At 43.0% G+C, this 20,095-nt stretch overlaps 3 protein-coding genes across 3 annotated transcripts in view; 1 reads left to right on the forward strand and 2 right to left on the reverse strand.

The window, feature by feature from the left end:
* The window catches only part of LOC111863761, a 40,762-nt gene that overhangs the window by 13,792 nt on the left and 6,875 nt on the right, over positions 1 to 20,095 (reverse strand). Inside the window, exons 2-3 of the mRNA XM_023850401.1 lie at positions 5,564 to 5,700; positions 3,093 to 3,357 (exon numbers count right to left, since the gene is read on the reverse strand). Coding sequence (XP_023706169.1) covers positions 3,093 to 3,357; positions 5,564 to 5,700 — 402 coding nt within the window. The remainder of the gene's footprint in view (positions 1 to 3,092; positions 3,358 to 5,563; positions 5,701 to 20,095) is intronic.
* Positions 7,606 to 9,584, reverse strand: LOC111863762. Its single transcript, XM_023850402.2, has 2 exons — positions 9,046 to 9,584; positions 7,606 to 8,377 (listed from the first exon to the last, which is right to left on the reverse strand). The coding sequence occupies exons 1-2, from the start codon at positions 9,388 to 9,390 to the stop codon at positions 7,817 to 7,819; spliced, it is 906 nt and encodes a 301-aa protein (XP_023706170.1). The 5' UTR covers positions 9,391 to 9,584; the 3' UTR covers positions 7,606 to 7,816.
* LOC111863759 (feline leukemia virus subgroup C receptor-related protein 2) overlaps positions 17,926 to 20,095 on the forward strand; it is a 36,918-nt gene continuing 34,748 nt past the window's right edge. The window contains exon 1 of the mRNA XM_023850394.2: positions 17,926 to 18,236. Coding sequence (XP_023706162.1) covers positions 18,188 to 18,236 — 49 coding nt within the window. The 5' untranslated portion in view covers positions 17,926 to 18,187. The remainder of the gene's footprint in view (positions 18,237 to 20,095) is intronic.

Below are 20,095 nucleotides of genomic sequence, written 5' to 3' on the forward strand. Positions count from 1 at the left end.
AGGCACAGATTCTATGGACTTACTGGCTTGGCCTTTTAAATAAAGAGAACCAATAAATTACAAAAACAAAAAAATCATAAACAAATAACTCAATAAATGAATGAAATACTTTGAACTGGTACAATGCTCAAGTTAGACATTCTCCAGGTGAAACTTTCAAAATGGCCACAACTTGGGGAAGAAGACAATTAACCAGACAGGCTTCAAGGAAGAGAGGAAAGACTAGGCAAGAAACTGAAAAGGAAAAGATGTGGTCAGATAGAAGACACTGAAGACTTTTCATCCATCTACATGAACACTCATAAAGCAAAAGTCAAGGCACAAAAAGGAGAAGAAAATTAACTAGATTCAAAAATTTTTTGGATACACTAAGGTTATATCACAGAGCATGCTGTGACACAGAGAGCCTCATGAATACAAGTCTGTGTGTTTAGTGTGTCAGTAAGTCAGTTTGTCATCACATCCAGTCCAAAAAGACACATCACTCTTATGTTAATGTCTGCTCATTACTTCTGCACAACATTTCTACACTCTCATCCAGTTTCCAATTTCCCTGTGCTATGCAGTGACAGTACGAAGGAAGAGTGAAACCATCAGTCTGACATCCAAACATACCAGACTCACCCCTTCATAATTCAACACTGTAGCAACATGCGGAGTGTATAATAGTATCACAGACAACACAGCACAAATGAGTTATCATACAATATCATTTCAACAGTTCACTGAATGTTATAAACCAGGGAATGAAATATTTCCACTAGTTACTGTCCCTTACCCAGGACAAGAGTTATGTCTGTGATTGTATATAAAGAAGTGGATTGTTATTTGTAAATAATTTAGTCAATCGCATGAATTATGGCACTACGCTGTATGATCACGTAATCACATTTCAACAAAATGATTGTTTCTTGCTGCAGAACAGTAGCAAATGATATGTGCCTGGCTCAGTCAGAGCTCTTGTCCTGAGTAATGAACAGTGAACACCTTCAGGTCTGCTACTAGTGATGCATGTTGTCTCCCTGAAAATCGCAGAATATACCAAGAACATGTAAAACAGGAAATGCACTGAAGAAAAACTTAACACAATGGGGAATGGGTAGGAAATGACATGAGTGGGTTGAAGTGGTGGGACAAGTCAGGAACACTGCATATGCAGCTCACGGGGCCAGAACAGCAGCTCCTGCTATGGTTGCAGAGAGCATACTGAGCCTTCTGGTAACACTGAAACAAAATGGCAAATATGTAATAACATGGATAACAAGAGTTTTCTGTACACTGCACTGTTCTTAACACAAGCTGGTACAGTTCTGTTTGTGCAAGAGCTATAGTTTAATAAAATGAATCAAATTGACAAAAATATCAATGTGAGGTTTTCTTTACAATACATTTGAATCATCTATTAAGTTTGTTTTGTTGCATCTTCTGATCCACTGCATAAGGTGATCTAGGTTTCTTGGTTATGAATACAACACAGACCAGATTTAATGTTTCTCAGTTTAAGGTTTACCCTCATTTACCATCCAGTTTCAATGATACCATGCCAAAAAAACTTAGTGTTAAATTACCTTCATTTAAGACTTTTCTTAGTTTAGCGGTCAAATTCTTTGCACCCAAAGATACCTTACATGACACTTTCACTCTGTTTACTTGATGTGTGTTTGTTTTGTTTGTCATATGTTAATATTGTCCATGCAGGACTTTGAGCCACAGATGTCTACATTTAAATTTCATGGTTCAACTTTTCTCTTTCCTACTTTCCTGCTTCCTGTTTCCTACTGTGGACCTAATAGACAGCTCTTACCACAGCCTCTTCCACTGGTTTCCTTCTGTTGCAACAGCATATACATATGAAAAGCAGCACACACACCAGTTCAAGTCAGGTACTGATCTCAGAGTGAGATTTTCACAACCCTTCAGGAACAACTTTTGTACATAGAAATAATGTCATTCTGATGCTCACTAAAATGTATACGTTTTAACACAGCAATTCTGTGCACTGTTTCCTAAACCTTGAAACTTAAATTGCAATAGAAGTTCAACACTGAAGCTGAGCCACAAGAACAACTTTCAATATTTCAGCATCAAAGATTCAAGGCCAGGAAAAATGCCACTTTTAGCCTACTTTCCTAATTTTGAAAAATAAAAGTAGGTTTATGAGATCACCATGCTGTGTGTCTGCATATCCCTCCTATCAACTTCTAAATGGCTGACCCAATCTTTATGGAACTTGGTATGTATATCATGGCACCTGAGCCCATCTCAGAAGCATACTTCATAAATCCCTAACATCAGCCTGTGTGCCTGTATGTGTATCACCCTTAGTGTTGCCAGGCAATGACTCAGTAAAAATCCCCCTATTGTTGCTATGCAGTGGCTCAGTAAAAATGTTACCACAGCAATGAATACACAAGCTTCAATAGAAGAAAATTGGTGGATGAGTTATTTTCTATATGGTCTGTGTCATATCAAGGAAAGTAGGCATATTAGTTCTTCCTAGAACTCCTTCTTCACAATTATAATTCCCTTTATCTGATAACCATGCAATCATATTCTCAGACTGCCAATTTAGTTATTTATTTATAGCTTACATAATGGCATTGTCAATGGCCCAGGTTATATAGCACTGGCAGACAATGACTGATGATTTGGCAAGGCTGTGGCAGGGATGCAAACCCTACCCTAATTTGAGGTATTATTCTGAAATTCCCCTGGAGGAACTGGGATAAACTGCAAAAAAAAATGTATCAGGATATCCGGTTCTAGGGCAAAATCTGAACCCAGGAGCTCCCAAATATGAACTAGCTGTGCTACCCAGTCAAATGCAGCACTGATGACATAATATCTTAATAATTCATAGATCTGAGTGTCCTATACTGTGATAACAACAAGAAGGAACCACATCGTGGGTGAAGGATGCATAATTGTGACGGTTTATGTCTTTAATAAACGCCATATCTTCTGGTGCAGGAACCTGCTAGTGAAATCCACTTTTATTCAAGGTGGAACTAAAATGGCACAGAATGGCACATGTACAGACCATTACAATTCACATATGCTGGTTTTCATTTATACCTGCAGAAATTACTCACCTTCTATTATCCATGAGCCAGATGCTCCCCACCCAGTGCAGATACCATAGTAGCCAATACCAAAAGGTTCAGGGTCATCCCAAGCCACAAAAGGGGCCACTTGACCTTCCTTGCCCACAGCCACAGATCCTCCTGCCCAGCGTATCCAGAAGCCGCGGTACTCAGCATCACTCAGAATATCAGGTGTCTCTGCCACTGCCTTGTCTGGCTTCTCACGGTTTCGCCTGATGGCAGTCTTTGTGTTTCCCCAACCTCCAATGAAAATCTGGTAACATTAAAAATACACTCACCATTGGTCAGTCTGTGACCAGTACAGACATAAAACAATTATTCATATTTAAATTTTTCCATATAAGCTTCTTCATATCCACATGACAGCCAAAATACATATGATTTACAGGTAATCTCAGGTCAACTTAAAACAATATTCCTTTCTTAGTAACATGCTCCACTATTTGAAAGACTTGAACAAGAATGTTATGAATTAGGACCAACTTAAATCATTACGCATCAGCCTCGCCATTATGAAAACTTGAATGTGTTTAGAACACAATGTAACAAAAACTGCATCTGTTTTTGTCCTCAGGTGAGGGGGAACACCTACTCTATTGGGTACAGTGGCTGGGGTTAGTTCTTTATAAGGGACCCAACAGAGTACGTGTCTCCCCCCACCCCATTAGAGGACAGAAACAGATCCAATTTCCAAAAGACTGTGTTTTCTAGCTTTCAGAATACCAGCTGATGGACATAATCTTTTTGGTTTATTATGCAAATCGTGTTTTAGTACACCTTGTAAAATTTGTAGTTTGTTTGTGAAAGTGAAGTGGTTGACTTTTTTACGCTTCTGTATCATTTTTTGCAGGATTTCACTTTCTTGCTCGGATTGGGGTACGTTATGTTTGTGTTTCTCTAGTTATGGTTTGTTCTAAAATCATTCCACAATTCATCCCACGAGTTTTAATAAGTATAGTACTAATAGCTTTCTACTTAAAATATGTTCTCTGGGTCAAATCTGACCAATTCAATTGATGCTTTATCTACTTTTATATGTCTTACATATGTTACATCATCACAGTCTAACTGATCAGTCAAAATATGTTACAACCAACACTGCTGTATTTCACCTGATGATGATAATGATGATGACTGCATGCAGTTGAAACATGTTGTGAACAAAAATAAAAGTAAAAAACGATTTTTTTTATTATGTTTGTGGGATACTGTATAGGAGCAAAATTCAGCAGGCTTTTGGCGATGATGCAATGGGGGTTACTCAAATTAAAGAGTGGTTCAACCGTTTTAAAGAAGGCCGTATGTCGGCAGACAGTGACCAGCATTCTGGGAGACAGTCAACGAGCTGAAATGCCGATGACATTGAGAAAGTGCGGACTGTGATCATGGATGACCGTCGTTTGACCATTTGGGAAGTTACTGATGAGGTTGGGATCAGCATAGGTTCCGCAAACACAATTTTTACTCAGGATTTGGCCATGCGAAGAGTGGCGGCAAAATCTGTTCTCAAGCTGCTTTCGCCAGAGCACTGACTCTGCCTTGAGGTCAAGCAGGACATGCTGGAGTGCGCTAACAGGGATCCTGAGTTCCTGAAGACTGTGATCATTGGTGATGAGTCGTGGGTGTACGGATATAACCCGGAAACCAAGGTCCAGGCGTGACAATGGAAGCAGCCAACATCCCCAAGGCCCAAAAAAGCATGACAGGTTTGGAGCAATGTGAAGGTGTTACTGTTTTTTTCGATTACTGGGGTCTTGTGCATCATGAGTACGCACCACTATGCCCAACTGTCAATAAGGAGTACTACCTAGAAGTCCTCCACCATCTTCATGGTGCAGTTTGGCGCAAGAGACCGGAGCTGTGGGATGCACGCAACAGGCAGCTGCATCATGGCAATGCCCCAGCTCATTCATCACACCTGATCCAAGTTTTCCTGGCCAAGCACGGCATTCGGCAGGTTCGCCAGGCTCCCTACTCTCCTGAAATGGCTGTGATTTCTGGTTGTTCCCACGATTGAAGACACCACTAAAAGGGTCATGTTTTGACAGCTGCGAGGACATCATACAGAACGCAACGGCACAGCTGCATTCCATTCCAAAAGAAGCATTCCAGAATTGTTTCCAGTGATGGAAGAACTGCTAGACTAAGTGTGTGGAGTCACAAGGGGCCTACTTTGAAAGGGATTAGGTATTGTAACCACCCAGATACAGAACTTTGTTTTCCCGGCCCAAGGTTGGATACTTTTTGGACAGAGTAGTATAAGGTAGCAATGGTTCCTATTCACTTCTGCTCATCGAAAGAGGTAGTCTTGCTCAATAGTTCAGGGATGATGGAAGCTATTCCAGTTTCCAAAACAACTGTGCATGAAAAAACTCAAGACAATGAGCAATATCCAGAATTAGTCACATTTATTGTAACTTACCAATGTGAGAAGCATTTACATGTGTGCCGCAACTTACCTCATACATCGGATTCCCTTCAGTGGAGCCAGTGGTCAGGGCCACATGTGCATCGTTAGGTGCACGAACCTTGAAGTGCAGGGACCCTGCTGTCACTGGGTTGAACTGATATTCAAGTTTGTCTTCTGTTGTGAATTCTGTGGGAAAACAAACTGCACATGTCAGTATAACCTCACTTATTCAACCAGGGGTGATGCTGCAACCGTTGCATGAACAGATATACCTTCTTACCAACAATCTTGTTTTCTATATATCACATTAAATGCCCCTGGAATGAAGCCATACAACAAAATATTTTCAACAGATCCCAGGTTCGAGTCTTTGATCTACAGACTGGCTGTTTTCATTGTATCCTTGTTCTATGTAGGCAAATGGGAAAACATCTTAAAGCCACATGTACATGAGTCAAATAAATTGTCAAAATGTCACGTGTTTGAATTGGAAAACTCAAAATGAGAAACATGCATGATGATGAAAAGAGTCTTGAATTCAAACAGCTGTCAGTTTGAAGATGGAAGCTCTGGGAGAAGAACTGATTCACTGTGCAAGGAACTGAGTATGATTCTAAAAAGGAAGCAGAAAACTTCGGCTCAGCATTTGGATATGAAGACTTAAAGCACCTAGAGCATCTAATACACTTTGTAAAGAATCAAACATCAAGACTCTGTAGATTCTAAAGGATTCTGATGATAATGTATAACACTTGGAATTGCTGGGTTTTTGGACTTTTTCCATCGTTTGGTATTCTAAGAACATAATGTTTCAGAGGCCGGATCTGTTTCTTTCCTCAGGTGAGAGCATGGGACACACGCTATTGGGTCCCTTAGAAGAAACTAACCTCAATCACTGGACAACCTATGTCAATATTCATTCATTCATTATTAGAGGGGGTGGGTTTCCCCATGCACTTAGACCAGTTATTGGTCCACTGTGCGTCCCCCTTTAATTTCTACAGTCGCCATACCCTTCCAGTAATGGTGCTCGCTTTCAGCTCCATTCTGCCAGCGAGGTTGGCCCTCTTCTGGCAGTGGTACCTGATACTTCCCCATCTACCGGAGGCATTGGAAACTACTTGGGCGGGAAACCTTTTGCCTAATTTTGCTCAGAGGTCTCCTAGAGACATGAGGATCTTTTACGTGCCGTAAATCTATGACACGGGACCCATGGCTTAAAGTCCCTCCCGGAAGACTTGTTCCCTGAATTTTTCCGCCCTTAAAAATTCCACGACCTCCGCCTACCTTGAGTCATGAGGTGGGAACATTACCCCTAGACTACGGAGGCCGCTTATGTTAATATAACTATAGCTATATAAATGCCTGAGACCAGGCTATGCCTAAGGAAGGTGACAGGGATAACATGAAATGTTCACTTCCCTTTCCATCTTAGTTTCAGGTCTGGGCATGCTCTACCACAATTTCTATTGTACACATTTCCCACTAACTCCTTCTGACATAGCCTGATCTCAGATATTTATATACCTGTAGTTATACTGATACAGGTTTTCCAGAGATTGAGATTAACTCTTTGTAACGGTCGCAAAAGAGCAGGTGTTTCCCCCTCTCACCTGAGGACAAAGACAGATCCAGTTTCCAGAACAACTGTGTTCTTTAGTTTTTTCTAGAATACCTGGCAATGGACAGAGCCACAAAAACCCAGTAATACAAAAAAAAAAAAACAAATAACAAACTCCGTGGTTGTAGTCCGCAAGTGAATCATACCGACCGAGCGGCCGCCGCTTGTTGGCGAAGTTAGTTCCAACTTTTGCGGATAGAGGGTGTCGCATGGTCAGCGCAACAAATCCACACGGCCGTTAATTTTCGGTTTTCTTGACCGGAGCCGCTATTTCCTTAAAGCAGCTCCTCAATTATCATCACGAGGCTGAGTGGACCCCGTTCCAGATCCACTACTTCTATGAAAAAGTCTGGTAGCGCCGGGAATCCAACCCGGACCTCTGGATCTGTAGCCAGGAACTCTGACCATGAGACTACATCCGTGAAGATTCTGTGTCATAATAGAATTTCTTCAGAATAACTATCAGACCATCACATTCAAAGGCCTTTATTAAAAAGCAGAGCATACTTTTCAGTAACCCGATACAAACGTGAGACAAGCTTATTACTCAACTTTATTAATGATACCAACATCAGTAACAAATTTAAGGTACAAACTGCAACCTAACCTAGAAATATTACAATAACAAATTGTCCAAAGACTACCATGTAAGGAAAGAACACTGCCAAAATCAAAATCTCATTATAAAACAAAAGAGTCTTTTTTGCCAACAACAGCAATGTCATATTCTGGACAGCTGACAGACGATAGCTGTGTGTCTGCAGTTGTACTGGGTGATGGTATCACTGACTGATTTGTTTCCATGTGTGAACCTAATGAAGAAATGACTTTCAGCCATGGATACTGTTGGTAGACATCCTCATGATGACTCCGAGTTTCATACTTGATTCGTTCTTCAGTGATGATTGCCTGAAGTTTGAGCTGCAGTTGCAATGCTCTCTGTACGTCCATTTTGTTCAACTGAACAGCTACACTTCTGGCCCACAAGTCAAATTCTGATGGATCTTCTAGCTTCAGTAAGTTCTGTAGCTTTGAGATACCATCCTCAACACTAATTAGACCTACAATGTCTTCCACTTTAGGTCTCTTTGGGACTGAACATTGCTGATGTAATGTGTCCTTTAGTGTATCTCTTTGACTATCTGCATAGAACATGTTCTTAGGACTAATCCCATCTTGTTTTTCTCTCCTGTTTGCAGATAGAAAGTTGTGTGTTGTCACTCCTATTTTCACGAATTTCCCCTGAAAAAAATTACAATGAAATACTAGAGAATGAGAACCATGTAACCATTTCAGCGTTCATCTGTGAATAAATAAATTATTTGAATTACGCTATGGGCTAACACTGAATAACACATTTTAGATACATTATACATGCATAAATTTTTACACTTATAAGCATAGTGCTCTTGCTTGGCTTACTATATGAACCCACAGATGGGGGCATATGTTCCTCCTAAACATGGGTAGTCTCCTCACATCCCAGAAGACAACACTCTAGACCAGGCATGTCCAACTTCAAATAGGTTGTGATTCACTTCTTAGTGTCAAAACTGCCAGTGATCTACCACCCTCCTATCGTCATACCTCACTTTAAGCAAAAACACTGGTAAAACTAACACGACACGTTTATTGTAAAAGCAACATACACTGAAAGTACAGACTTACCTTGTTCATTAAGAACAGAAAAATAGGAATGACTAATACGTATTTTCCCTTCAAAATATGAATATAATCATATTATATTACAAGTGAAATTACATGCTTTTCACATATAATTTCCTTATAGGCCTATGAGATCGACCAAAAATCGTCCTGCGATTGACGCGTTGGACATGCCTGCTCTAGACAATACTGTATTTTTAATGTATTGTTGAAACTGTGGCTAGAATACAATAAAGTACACTTACCGGCTTACACTGAGCTGCCTGTGCTGTAAATGGACGTAGAAATGCATCCAGAGTTTTAAACCAAACCAGCGTTGGTTCGTGCACAGAATCAGGACCTGACCCACTTATTTTGCTACTGCGAATCTTTGTGAGTTCCTGGCAGTAGTGTGATCGGATATTTTTTATTTTCTGTTTACATTCTGGCACTCCGAAACCTTTCAAATCCATTGCACCAACAATGTTCTTAAGAGACTGGTTCCGCGCGGTTTTGTTTTTATAGTCACTGTCGCTTGTTGGCCACAAACACACTTCCGCCTCATAGAGCTTAACGAACTTCATAACAGTTTCATCGTTCCAACGAGCCATAACTCAAGAACCCAACTCCAAGCACGCAGCAAACTCACGTTACTTGAACTTTTCGCGACTCTCGACACACAGACTGGATTAAGCAGCGGTAAGCAGTTTATCTTGGTCGTGATCACGCGCTCACTCCATATACACGGAGCAAGACGAGAGTCTTGGTCTTCGCGGTGACATGTTCGTGACAAACTGATCGTTATCTCGCCCGGTGTACACGCGGCCTAAACCACAAGACATCATCTAATTACATTCTAAACATTCTCCAAAATAAATCTTAACTTAAAATTACATTTGGGGCCAGAACGGGCTGAACAGGCTAATCCTGGATAACATGTACTAGTGATGTGAATTTGTGTGTGTGTGTGTGGGGGGGGGCGATTGGGACTAGGAGCAGAGTAAGAACTTGACCTCCTATGCAGAAAGAACTATACTTGATCTCCCCTGTCGCATGCACCACCAGCCCTACACATTCCAGACGAGCTTACACCCATTATCATTAAATTGTTGGAAAATATTGCGTAACTTCGATAATTTGATGAACTATAAAACATTTTAACATTCGCACTGCCCCAAGGCAGGAGGCTGCCTGAAACTCCAACCCTTCTTCCAAAAGTTATACTATACGGCGTATATCTACAACCCCGATGAGGTTATAGCGAGACCCGATGGGTTACGAATTGGAGGGGGGGGGGAGAAAAATGGAGACGGGTACTAGAGGTCCTTTTCCCGTCAGTTTTGGCGTTCTTACCGCAGCCATTGTACCGGCACGAATTCGATGCAGCAGCACACGAAACTCCTGCCGCCGCTCACATACCGCTCTCCCACCGACCGGGGGCGCGAGGCGTAACGAGGCGAGCAGGCCTTGAAAAGCAACTTGGCGTGAGAATGAAACCAAGACCGCAGGAAATACCGCATTTCGTAACGCGAGTTCCTACATGCTGCAATGGTTTAGACGCCAACTCTGTACAAAGGAATTTCGCTAACGAAGCTAAAATTGCAGCGATATGTATGCAGATGTATTTTGTTTCGCATTTCTTGTCAAAACTGTAAATTATAACCAAAGGCGTAGTTTATGTTTGTGCGGCCGCCCCCCGGCAGCGCAGTCCAGGGGGAAGCGAAGTGGGCGGCAGAATGCAAAATATTTTAAATACATTTTTTTTTGGGGGGCCTCCCCGGTCTACATTTCGAAAAAAGAACCCCATTAGTTTCGCTCAATTTTCCTGTCTGTACGCAAGAAACAATGGGAGAACGGTTGAATTGATTTGAATTAAATTTCGTATCTGAAACCATTATGCTATAAGCCGGAAGTTAGTGGATTCGATTCCAGATGAGGTCATTAGATTTTTGCAATTGACTTAATCCTTCGAGTCACAACTATGGCCCTGGGGCCGACTCAGCCTCTAAGGGAAATAAGTACCAGGAATCTACCGGGGAGTAAAGGGAGGCCGGCGCGCAAGGCTAACAGCCTTATAGTCATCTGTGAGCAGACTGTCTAGAAAATGTGGGAACCTCGACGCCTCACAACCTTATGGGCCTCTACGGCCTGTTACAGGGATTGCTATTACCTTCATTTTATTTATTTGTAAGAAGGCTTGGTACAGTTTACATTAATGTGACGTCGACCTCTTATAAATTTCGATTTTTTTTTTTTCATTTTCCGAGTCCTACTTCCCGTCATCAAGAAACGAGGCACACAGAAACCGAGTACTGCCCATTTTAGGCAACTGTGAGGAGTTCATGATGCTTCGTTTTAGAAAGGGGATAATCCTTCAGCTAGTTAAGCCGTTCCAGTGAAATGAATCTGTAGTTTCCGAGAATCTGAATGATAATCCAGGTGTTTCTTGAGACCAAGAGAATGAATCCAGCGAGTGACGAACATGTGACCTGGAGTAAATACATCCAGACGATGATGAACTTCAGTTTTCTGAAAATACAGCTATGGGCAACATAAGTTCCAATTCCTACAAAGAAAGATGATAAACTACTAACTCAGACTCACTACTCGTACATGACCTGCCCACCTCATCCTCCTTGACTTGATCATTGTAATAATAATAATCGTTAACCGAAAAATGAGCCCTGTGCCACAGACATTTCTGATGCTTAAGACTTGTGCAACGAATGGAGTTTGACACTGAGCAGGGGAAGTAGGATGTGTTCCACGCCCGGTAAAAATGCACCTCATGCTCCACTGACTACTCAGAAGTCAGTGTTCCGTTTTCTATGAAAAATTGTAGACAGAATTTGAGTTCTAATTTCTCGCCGTCTTTCACCGTTGTGAGGGTCAGTGAGGCTCTTTGGTTCCCTGAGCAACGCTGAATCTCTTGATAAATCAGCTGAACCTTCAGAATTACGAAACTGAGCTCNCACTACTCACTCTGACTCACTACTCGTACATGACCTGCCCACCTCATCCTCCTTAACTTGATCATTGTAATAATAATAATAATAATCGTTAACTGAAAAATGAGCCCTGTGCCACAGACATTTCTGATGCTTAAGACTTGTGCAACGAATGGAGTTTGACACTGAGCAGGGGAAGTAAGATGTGTTCCACGCCCGGTAAAAATGCACCTCATGCTCCACTGACTACTCAGAAGTCAGTGTTCCGTTTTCTATGAAAAATTGTAGACAGAATTTGAGTTCTAATTTCTCGCCGTCTTTCACCGTTGTGAGGGTCAGTGAGGCTCTTTGGTTCCCTGAGCAACGCTGAATCTCTTGATAAATCAGCTGAACCTTCAGAATTACGAAACTGAGCTCCGAAATAATTGCACGTATGTGGCACAGCAGTACTGAAAGTGTATCAGGACTAAAGAACATCATTTACTTCAAAAGAGAAAACCAGAATGGGAAAACCTGGACTTTTCTCCAATGGGACTGCCAAAATACACTTCATTAATGGGACTGGAGACATAAAAGGCCTTGGCAGCTGCTCTAAGAGATTCTGTTGACATAAATTTCAGCATCAGAATGTGAACGTTCTTTCAGCAAAATGAAACTCATCAAATAATATCTGTAGTCTACAGTGTCACAAATTTTACTATTACTTCAGCTAAGAATGATGTAGCTCCTTCCGTCCACTTCAGCGACGTTATCAAAGATTTTTTGCCATTAAGTCAAGAAAAGATCAGTTTACAAATTCTGACCAGTACCACATACGATAATTAGTCACCAAATAAAACTAATTTCTAGAAATGATTATGTTTTCCTTTCTAATACGGAATTTCTGTTAGGAGCGGCTATTGTGATCAATGGCTCCGAGGGAACACTGTTCATAACGTAACTGTCGTATAATAAAACCTTGAACTGTGTTAATAATTAATCTCTTGGATCAAATGAAGGTGATGATGCGTGATAAACACATCTCGAAATCCAAAACAATGGTACAGAATAACACAATATTTTACCGTGTGTAAAGTTGTAATTTCTTTGGCCAAGATTCAATTCACGACCGCGATCATGTGCCATTCTTTATATTCACTCCTGCAATAATTCTATCACCTGCCGCAGGTGTGCGTCACCCTTCCATGACCACTTCAGGACACCTGTTGCCTGTGTACATCTTCACGCGCTTCTGGGTTGTGTCAAACCGAGCCGGTTGCAGTAGCAACCATTCCTGGGTATCCTGCAGCCACTGAGGTCTGAAATAACAGCTCCGAGTATGCTCTTCTAACCTCTCAACCTCTCCCCGTCTTCTACACCTCCGTCACCCTGCCTCTTTGCCTACTAATGAGGTCGGCTCAAGTAAGATTTCTATCTGGGAATTTCTTCCTTGCATTTGGCTTAACTGGTTCCTATTACACGGTCTGCAAAGTTTCCAGAACGTCAAATGTTTAATCCACATAAGTCAGTATTAAACCCTCGCTAATCCGGTTACAGTTAATCCTGAAGTCGGATAATCTGGAACGAAATATGAAAAATTCTGTTCACTGTTGAGTACGTACTTTAAAAGACACATTGCATTTAGGAAGGAAGATGAGTCAATTGTCTGCTCAGACAAAACTTGACAGTTTCTTCAAGCCTGCATTATTGCGTTCAAAAACAAGTACAACTTCTCGGTCTTCTATCGATGAATAAATTCACTGTCTTTTTATAGTTTTTAAATAAATGTTCTACGGTGATATTTTTTTATTTATTTTCATCGGCACTACATATATTATTTAATTTTCCATTTATTTGTTTACTAAATTTTATTTTGTCTTTTAGATCTACCTTTTACTTCATTAATCCGGATTAGCGAAGGCTTACTGTATGCACCGCTCTGCAGTCTGGTCACAGAACAACCGTTTGTGCAATTCGCAAAATAAACAGCCATTATTTTTCTCCGCAGAAATAACAGTTTGGTCTATGTAACAAGAGGCGTGTGTTTTCTGTGAAGTATTAACTTAATTTCTGAATATTATTAAGGCGAATTTCAGACTTCATACAAGCGTCGGCCTTCAAAGAGGCGTGCAGTGAGCCCTCACCGGGGGAGACACGGCGTCCTTGGTTTCCGCGCACCTTCAACTGAGCCTCCTAGTAACATGACGTCATCGTCCATTACGCGAATGAGACAAACGTGTCGGCATGTGGACCTCTAGGGCCCTGTACGTTTCCTCAGCCTCGCATTACCGACCCGGAAGGTGAGCTTTACATCGCCACGTAGGGACACCGTTACGTACTATCAATTGCAGTCATCAAAGCATCCGAGTGCCGCTACACTCATACATCCCGTGTGGAGGCGGGGTCGAATACCTCCACCGTAGCACTGCGAGTCGTAGGAGGCGACGAAAGGAAAGTCTCGAATCACAAGTGGTAAAATATGAGTCCCACGAGACTCGGAACCGAAAATGACTGCGCTGGCAAAGACCGGCAGCAATTGCAAACGACAGACCCGTCCTCTTGTCAGAGACAGCGCCCTACATCAACAAAACCGCAACTGTCTGACAGTAATACAAATGTGGTCGTAAGCCCAAGATGGGTGCTTTATTCCAAGACAGACTGGCCGACTGACCGTTGGTCGTAACACAAGACTCAGAGCCAGTCAGTTTTCAGTTGACAAGTTTTTTTTTTATTGTTAGTGGGGTGGGACTAAGTCCCTTGTACTGCGGCCACTTCTGGCGTATTGTAACAGCCCCAGATGATTGGTGAGGGTGAGTGTGGAGCAATTGGTGTAATGAAGATTGGCAGGGGAAACCAAAGTACTCGGAGAAAACCTTCCCCAGCGCCACTTTGTCCACCACAAATCCCACTTGACCGAACCCGGGCCGCCGCCGTGGGAAGCTAGCGACTAACTGCTTGAGTCAGTGAAGGGAAGACTAGGAGGTTGATGTGAAATGGCCGCCAGCCTGGCAGTTGTCAGTCGAGAGTTGAGTTCTGCAAGGGAGGCTGTGAAGATATGACCTGAGCGCGGGAAGCTGAAGATTCTGAACTGTTATAAGCCGTTTCCAGGGAACGGCTGGTGAAGAAACAGCAGGCTGGAAAAGGCTTAGCAGGTGCTGCGGTGATTTGTGACTCGTAGAGATAAACGGTAGCGCTGTCATTACTTGTAGTTCCGAGTGGTGCGTGTAAGTGGTCAATAAATATATTCACCAATCTATATTCCGTCTATAGCGACTTATGTGTCTATAGACGGAATATAGTCTTCGTAACCAATCACAGTGTCCTACGTGTAGGCCTGCTGGGGTTCCCCGAACTTCTTAATTTCCGTCACAATCCCGATTCTTTGTTCTTTTATTCATTTGTGATTCAAGCACTTCGCGTACAATTAGTCATCTTGGTTCTTCCATACAGATCTAAGCAGTGGATAAGATTTAAAAACCCACAGTTGCGTTCCTGTCCTAAAGAAACTGTTTGCTTTGTGAAAAAGATGGACCTAAAGTCCTTCGCTTCAACGCATCGCGGTGGATCGTTGTTACATACATTCTACGGCTTCTTGCATTTAGCGCCCGCTTAGCAACTGTCTGAAAACGAATTGCGTAAACTAACACAAACAGGCGCCGAGCTCATTAGATCCTCCAATGGGGCATTTAAATACTGAAATAATTCCAACCAAGCAACTAACCAACCCCCACTTCTTGTCAGGCTGATAGTGACTGAGCTCGCAGGGAAATTCGTCGCGTTTTCGGATACGCTGATCACTGTGTTCACAAAATGTAGCCTAAGTTACTGCACCCGCTCGCATACTACTCAGTGAATAAACACTTTCACGCTTCCCTTTCACCTGCGCCTTCAAGAAGCATCGAGGCTTTCAGGCTACAGCTGTGTGTACTTCTCTAAACTTTCGCGTGAATTCTACATACCCCGCCAATCTCATCGCTCTCGACTTAATCGCCCTAGTTATATTAGGAGAGTAAGGCACAGCTGTCCCTGTGATTAACTAATTTAGCATTATGCCATAGAGGCGTATGGGGGAGTGGATATATAGACCCAAATTTTATTGACCTCGCCACTAATTGGAGGTGAGTGGTCAGGTTCACGCCCGGGTCGCTTTATCCTCAGGGAAAGAGTCCCCGGTACCCAATGGATAGGAGGCTTGGTGGGCCCCAGAGCCTTTTCGATAACGTGGAGAAAGTAAAATTCTGGACCCTGCCAGGACTCGAACTCAGATCGTCCAGCCCGTAGCCACTTGCTATGACGACTGCGCTGTTCTGGCTCTTTAGTAGAGTAGAAATACGAATAACAGCCACACGGTCTCCTCCAACCTCTTGTTACTTCTAATTGTTCCTTGCATCCTGTTGTGTATTAAATGAATATTAGAGTTAATTTTACCGACCACACAACACGTTTTTATTTACTGTCACACTACATGTTTCGACCTCAAGAGGTCATCCTCAGGTGTACGAACACAGTTGCACAATCACACGCAATCACATTCGTTTTTCCACTTATTTTGATCCTGTATCCTGTTCAGGTCCACGCTCAAATAATGTGTGTCAAGTTCTTCTTATAAAATATAAGTTAAAATACAAATGTTAAAAGTTAAAATTTAGAATTTAAAATTTAGTTCACTGTAGCTAGTTATATTATCACCACTTGGTTAAAAAGTTCATGAAATAAACTTCAACTCATCACATTGACTGCACTTTCACTTTTGAAGGTCTTGTTCTTCGGCATCCTCTGATGATGTGATGGCTACTCGTGGTCGTGTTGTGTGGTCGGTAAAATTAACTCTAATATTCTTGTTACTTCCTCCCTCTTCTGTCCAAATATTCTCAAACCCGCCCCCGCCTGTACGCCTCTCATGTAGTCAGAGACAACATTCTACAAACACAGAAATCAATTTTGCTTTTCCATGGCACACAGGACGACAAACGATTCTAAACGGAGTGGCAGCAAGCATTTCCCTAATTTGTGGCCAGTTCAGAACACTAGAGCTGATTCTGTCTTCATGTCAGGTCTCTAGGAACTCCCGTCTCCCCTCACACTGGTTCTGTGCCCATGAGATTTAGAGTTGTCATTTTTCTGGGCCAAAATGGCTGAATAACTAACTACACCGATGGGTTCTCCCTCAGAAGGTAACAGTTCCTCAGCCACTCAACGAATTCCCAGCATTTAATGTAACCGGAATGTTCACCATCGTGTTCACAAGAGCTCGCCACTGACAGTCCATTACTTCTCAATCTTCTCTCTTTATGATTCAGATTAATACCCTCCCACCTATGCCTGGGTCTTCCTAGTGGTCTCTTTCCTTCACGCTTCCCTAGCAAAATTTTGTAAGCACTCATTCCCACGAATTGCACATCTCATCATTCTTGACACGATCATTATAATAACATTTCGCAATACGCACAAACGACTAAGTTCTTTCTTATGTAATTTATGTATTGCTTTTAAAGCTAAAGGCAAAGTTGTCCCTGTAACAGGCCATGGAGTCCCATAGGGTTGTGAGACGTCGAGGCTCCCACATTTTCTAGAGAATCGGATCATGTATGACGATGAAGCTGCCAGCCTTACGCGCCGGCCGCCCTTTTACCCCCAAGAATATTCCTTGTACTCATATCTGTCAGAGGCTGAGTCGACGCCTGGACCATAGTGCGGCTGGAAGGGTAAGGGCAATTGAAAAATCCAATTACATATGGAACTGAACCCGCGACCTTCCGGTGTGTAGCATGGGGTCTCAACCACCTACACTACCGCGTGTCCACCCCTTAATCGCTCTTAGGTAGAATACACCAATATATATATTTTAAACACCTGGAATATACTTTCACGGACGGGGAGCAGAAGTCTCTTCATTCGCAACAACATAACAGTGTTCATGATTTCTATTTCCACGAGTCGCGCAGGCCCAAAAGCACAGATCTAGGACACCTAGTCTCGCAGTGAATCTACCAGCTTTCCTGACCGGGAAGGAAGGGGGGCAGTGAACCGACACGCTGTGACGTACATATGCACGGCGGGCTGTAAGCAAACTGTAACAGATTTCTTTGATAGGATGTTAACGTTTTCAATGTCTCTCGCCCCTAACCTTCATGCTTCAGCAATGTGGCGACGCTCTAACAGCCAAACTGGATTCGTCATCACTCACATGACAGGATTTCGAGGCCGTTACAGACAACTGTCTCGCAGCCATCAAAGATACGAAGAAAGAAAGGATGGACCCGAGACGAAGAAGGACGAATTGAAGAAAGTGAAGGAAAAGGGAAACGAAGAGGGTTTAGATGATAAACGGCGGAATGTGAGAGCATAAAGAGAAGAAGAATATGGAGGGACGACATAATGACGTGGTAATACCCAGCCCCAACAGCCGTCGGTCACGTGCAGCCGCCAATACGTCAGAGGTCGGGGTTAGCAAGGGCGCCAGTCTGGATTCAGCATCGCCATGGAAAGGGAGCGGCTCTTGGACGGCTCGGCGGGTCTTCGTTACATAGGTGAGAGCACCATTAGGTACGGCGTTCCGCGTCGCCATAAATACAGTGGTCACTATCTGTACCACATGCGTCATTCGAAAACTCCGCACTTTGCCCACACAGTGTATTTACGTGTTCCTTATGAATCTCACAGTAAACACCAAGTATTTCTCCACACAGTATTAAGCGCCTGACCTTTGTAACAGAGAAGCAGTTCGTTTTCTGTGGAGTAGGAACTGAATTTAAACAAGATCTGGGAAGAATTAATCGTATATTTTCCTTTGATAACGACACGGACCAGCGAAGCTAGACGACCGTGGGTCGTCCAGACCGGTTCTGGGGCCCACCCAGCCTCTTATCCAATGGGTACCCAGGGATTCTTTCTCCGGCACGGGCGTAAAGCTGACCACTCACCTCCAACTGGTTCCGAGGTCAAGAAAACGTGGATCTATACATTCACTCTCCATTCGTTTTCATGGCGTAGTGCTTAATTCGTTAAGCATAGGGACAGCTTTACCTTTACAACACGGACCCCACAGAAAACGACGCGTCCATTCTTGCGTGTGTATTCGTTACCGAGGAACTTCTTTACAGAGCTGCTGTCTAGCAGGAGGATATACATACAGACACACAGCAAGGTGATCTCGTAAGACAAATTTAATTTTTTTAATAGGGGAACTTTGTGAAAATTAAAACATTCAGATGAACTTTATGGCTTCGAGCAGTGGAAAGTAATACCAATTGTTGCAGCAGTCTGTAATAACAATGTTCAAGTTGTCCACTTACGTACCGAGACATAGGGTGTACATGCCGCACGAAACCACTTGATCAGGATGGTCAGTTTCACGATTAGGCCATATTAGGCTCTTTCTACACAATTGTTTGTGACGTGACTTCGCAAGGGCCTCACTTTGATGGAGCTGTTTCCACATAGCCACGCGAGTGAAAATGTCGCTTGGCCACGCCTTAGCCTGAGATGCATTGTTACGTGTGTACCTGACCGAACCCTCCTCATTGTTAACTACTGAAACCGCGCAAATCCAGAAACGGCATACGCCTAGGTCTCACACTGGACACATGCGGTCAGCAGGCTGAAACTCACCCCGCCCTTGCTCAAAGCCAAAGTTTGGAAACATTTCTTTCAAAACAGGCAACTGGCGACCGGTTTAGGCCCTTCATGTGTCCACCGAAGATTCCAGGGCCAGAACCACGCGCCCGGCTGAGTTTTGGGAGTACTCAAGTTGTTAGAAGGGAAACTGCATACCGCCTTCTGTTACAGGGGCACGCGGTTGCGTAGTTGGTTGAGGCACTATGCTACAAGCCGGAAGATCTGGGGTTCCATTCCTGATGAGGTCACCTCATTTTTCAATTACCTAATCCTTCCGGCCGCACTTTGGCCCTAGGGTCGACTCAGCCTCTAACAGAAAGAAGTACCGGGGCGTAAAGCTGACAACCTCATCGCCATCTGTCAGTCGATTGTCTAGAAAAATGTGGCAGCCTCGACGTCTCACAGCCCTGTGTGTCTCCATTGCCTTCACAATTACCGTTGTCAGATCCTTAAATGCTACATGCTGGAAATATTGCTATTTTAATGGCAGTAAGTTACCCTGAGCCAACTGCATCCTCGTTCAATTTGTGTACCTAGCTGTGTCATGTCCCCCAGTCGCACAAGAACCCTTCTTCAGAACCACGACTACTTCGCCCTGTTGCTAGGACAAGACCTCATGTTACTCTCAGCTACCTCCCGAAACTGAACCCAGGCCCCTTGGTACGTACGTGCGTACCTGTCTGCATCCATTCCTGAAGGAGTCCTGTGATTCGATTAAGCTGAGGAGGAAAAATCAATAGAAGACGTCGGCACCATACGAAGAAAGCTCGTA

The sequence above is a fragment of the Cryptotermes secundus genome, unplaced genomic scaffold (assembly GCF_002891405.2).
Source record: "Cryptotermes secundus unplaced genomic scaffold, Csec_1.0 scaffold572, whole genome shotgun sequence".
Classification (NCBI taxonomy): Eukaryota; Metazoa; Arthropoda; class Insecta; order Blattodea; family Kalotermitidae; genus Cryptotermes; species Cryptotermes secundus.

Excerpts from the sequence above, each read along its gene's own strand:
- LOC111863762 (XM_023850402.2), bottom strand. The coding sequence starts at position 9,390 with ATGGCTCGTTGGAACGATGAAACTGTTATGAAGTTCGTTAAGCTCTAT. Across the intron at positions 8,378-9,045 it reads AGGCAGCTCAGTGTAAGCCG|GGGAAATTCGTGAAAATAGG; the intron begins GTAAGTGTACTT and ends AATTTTTTTCAG.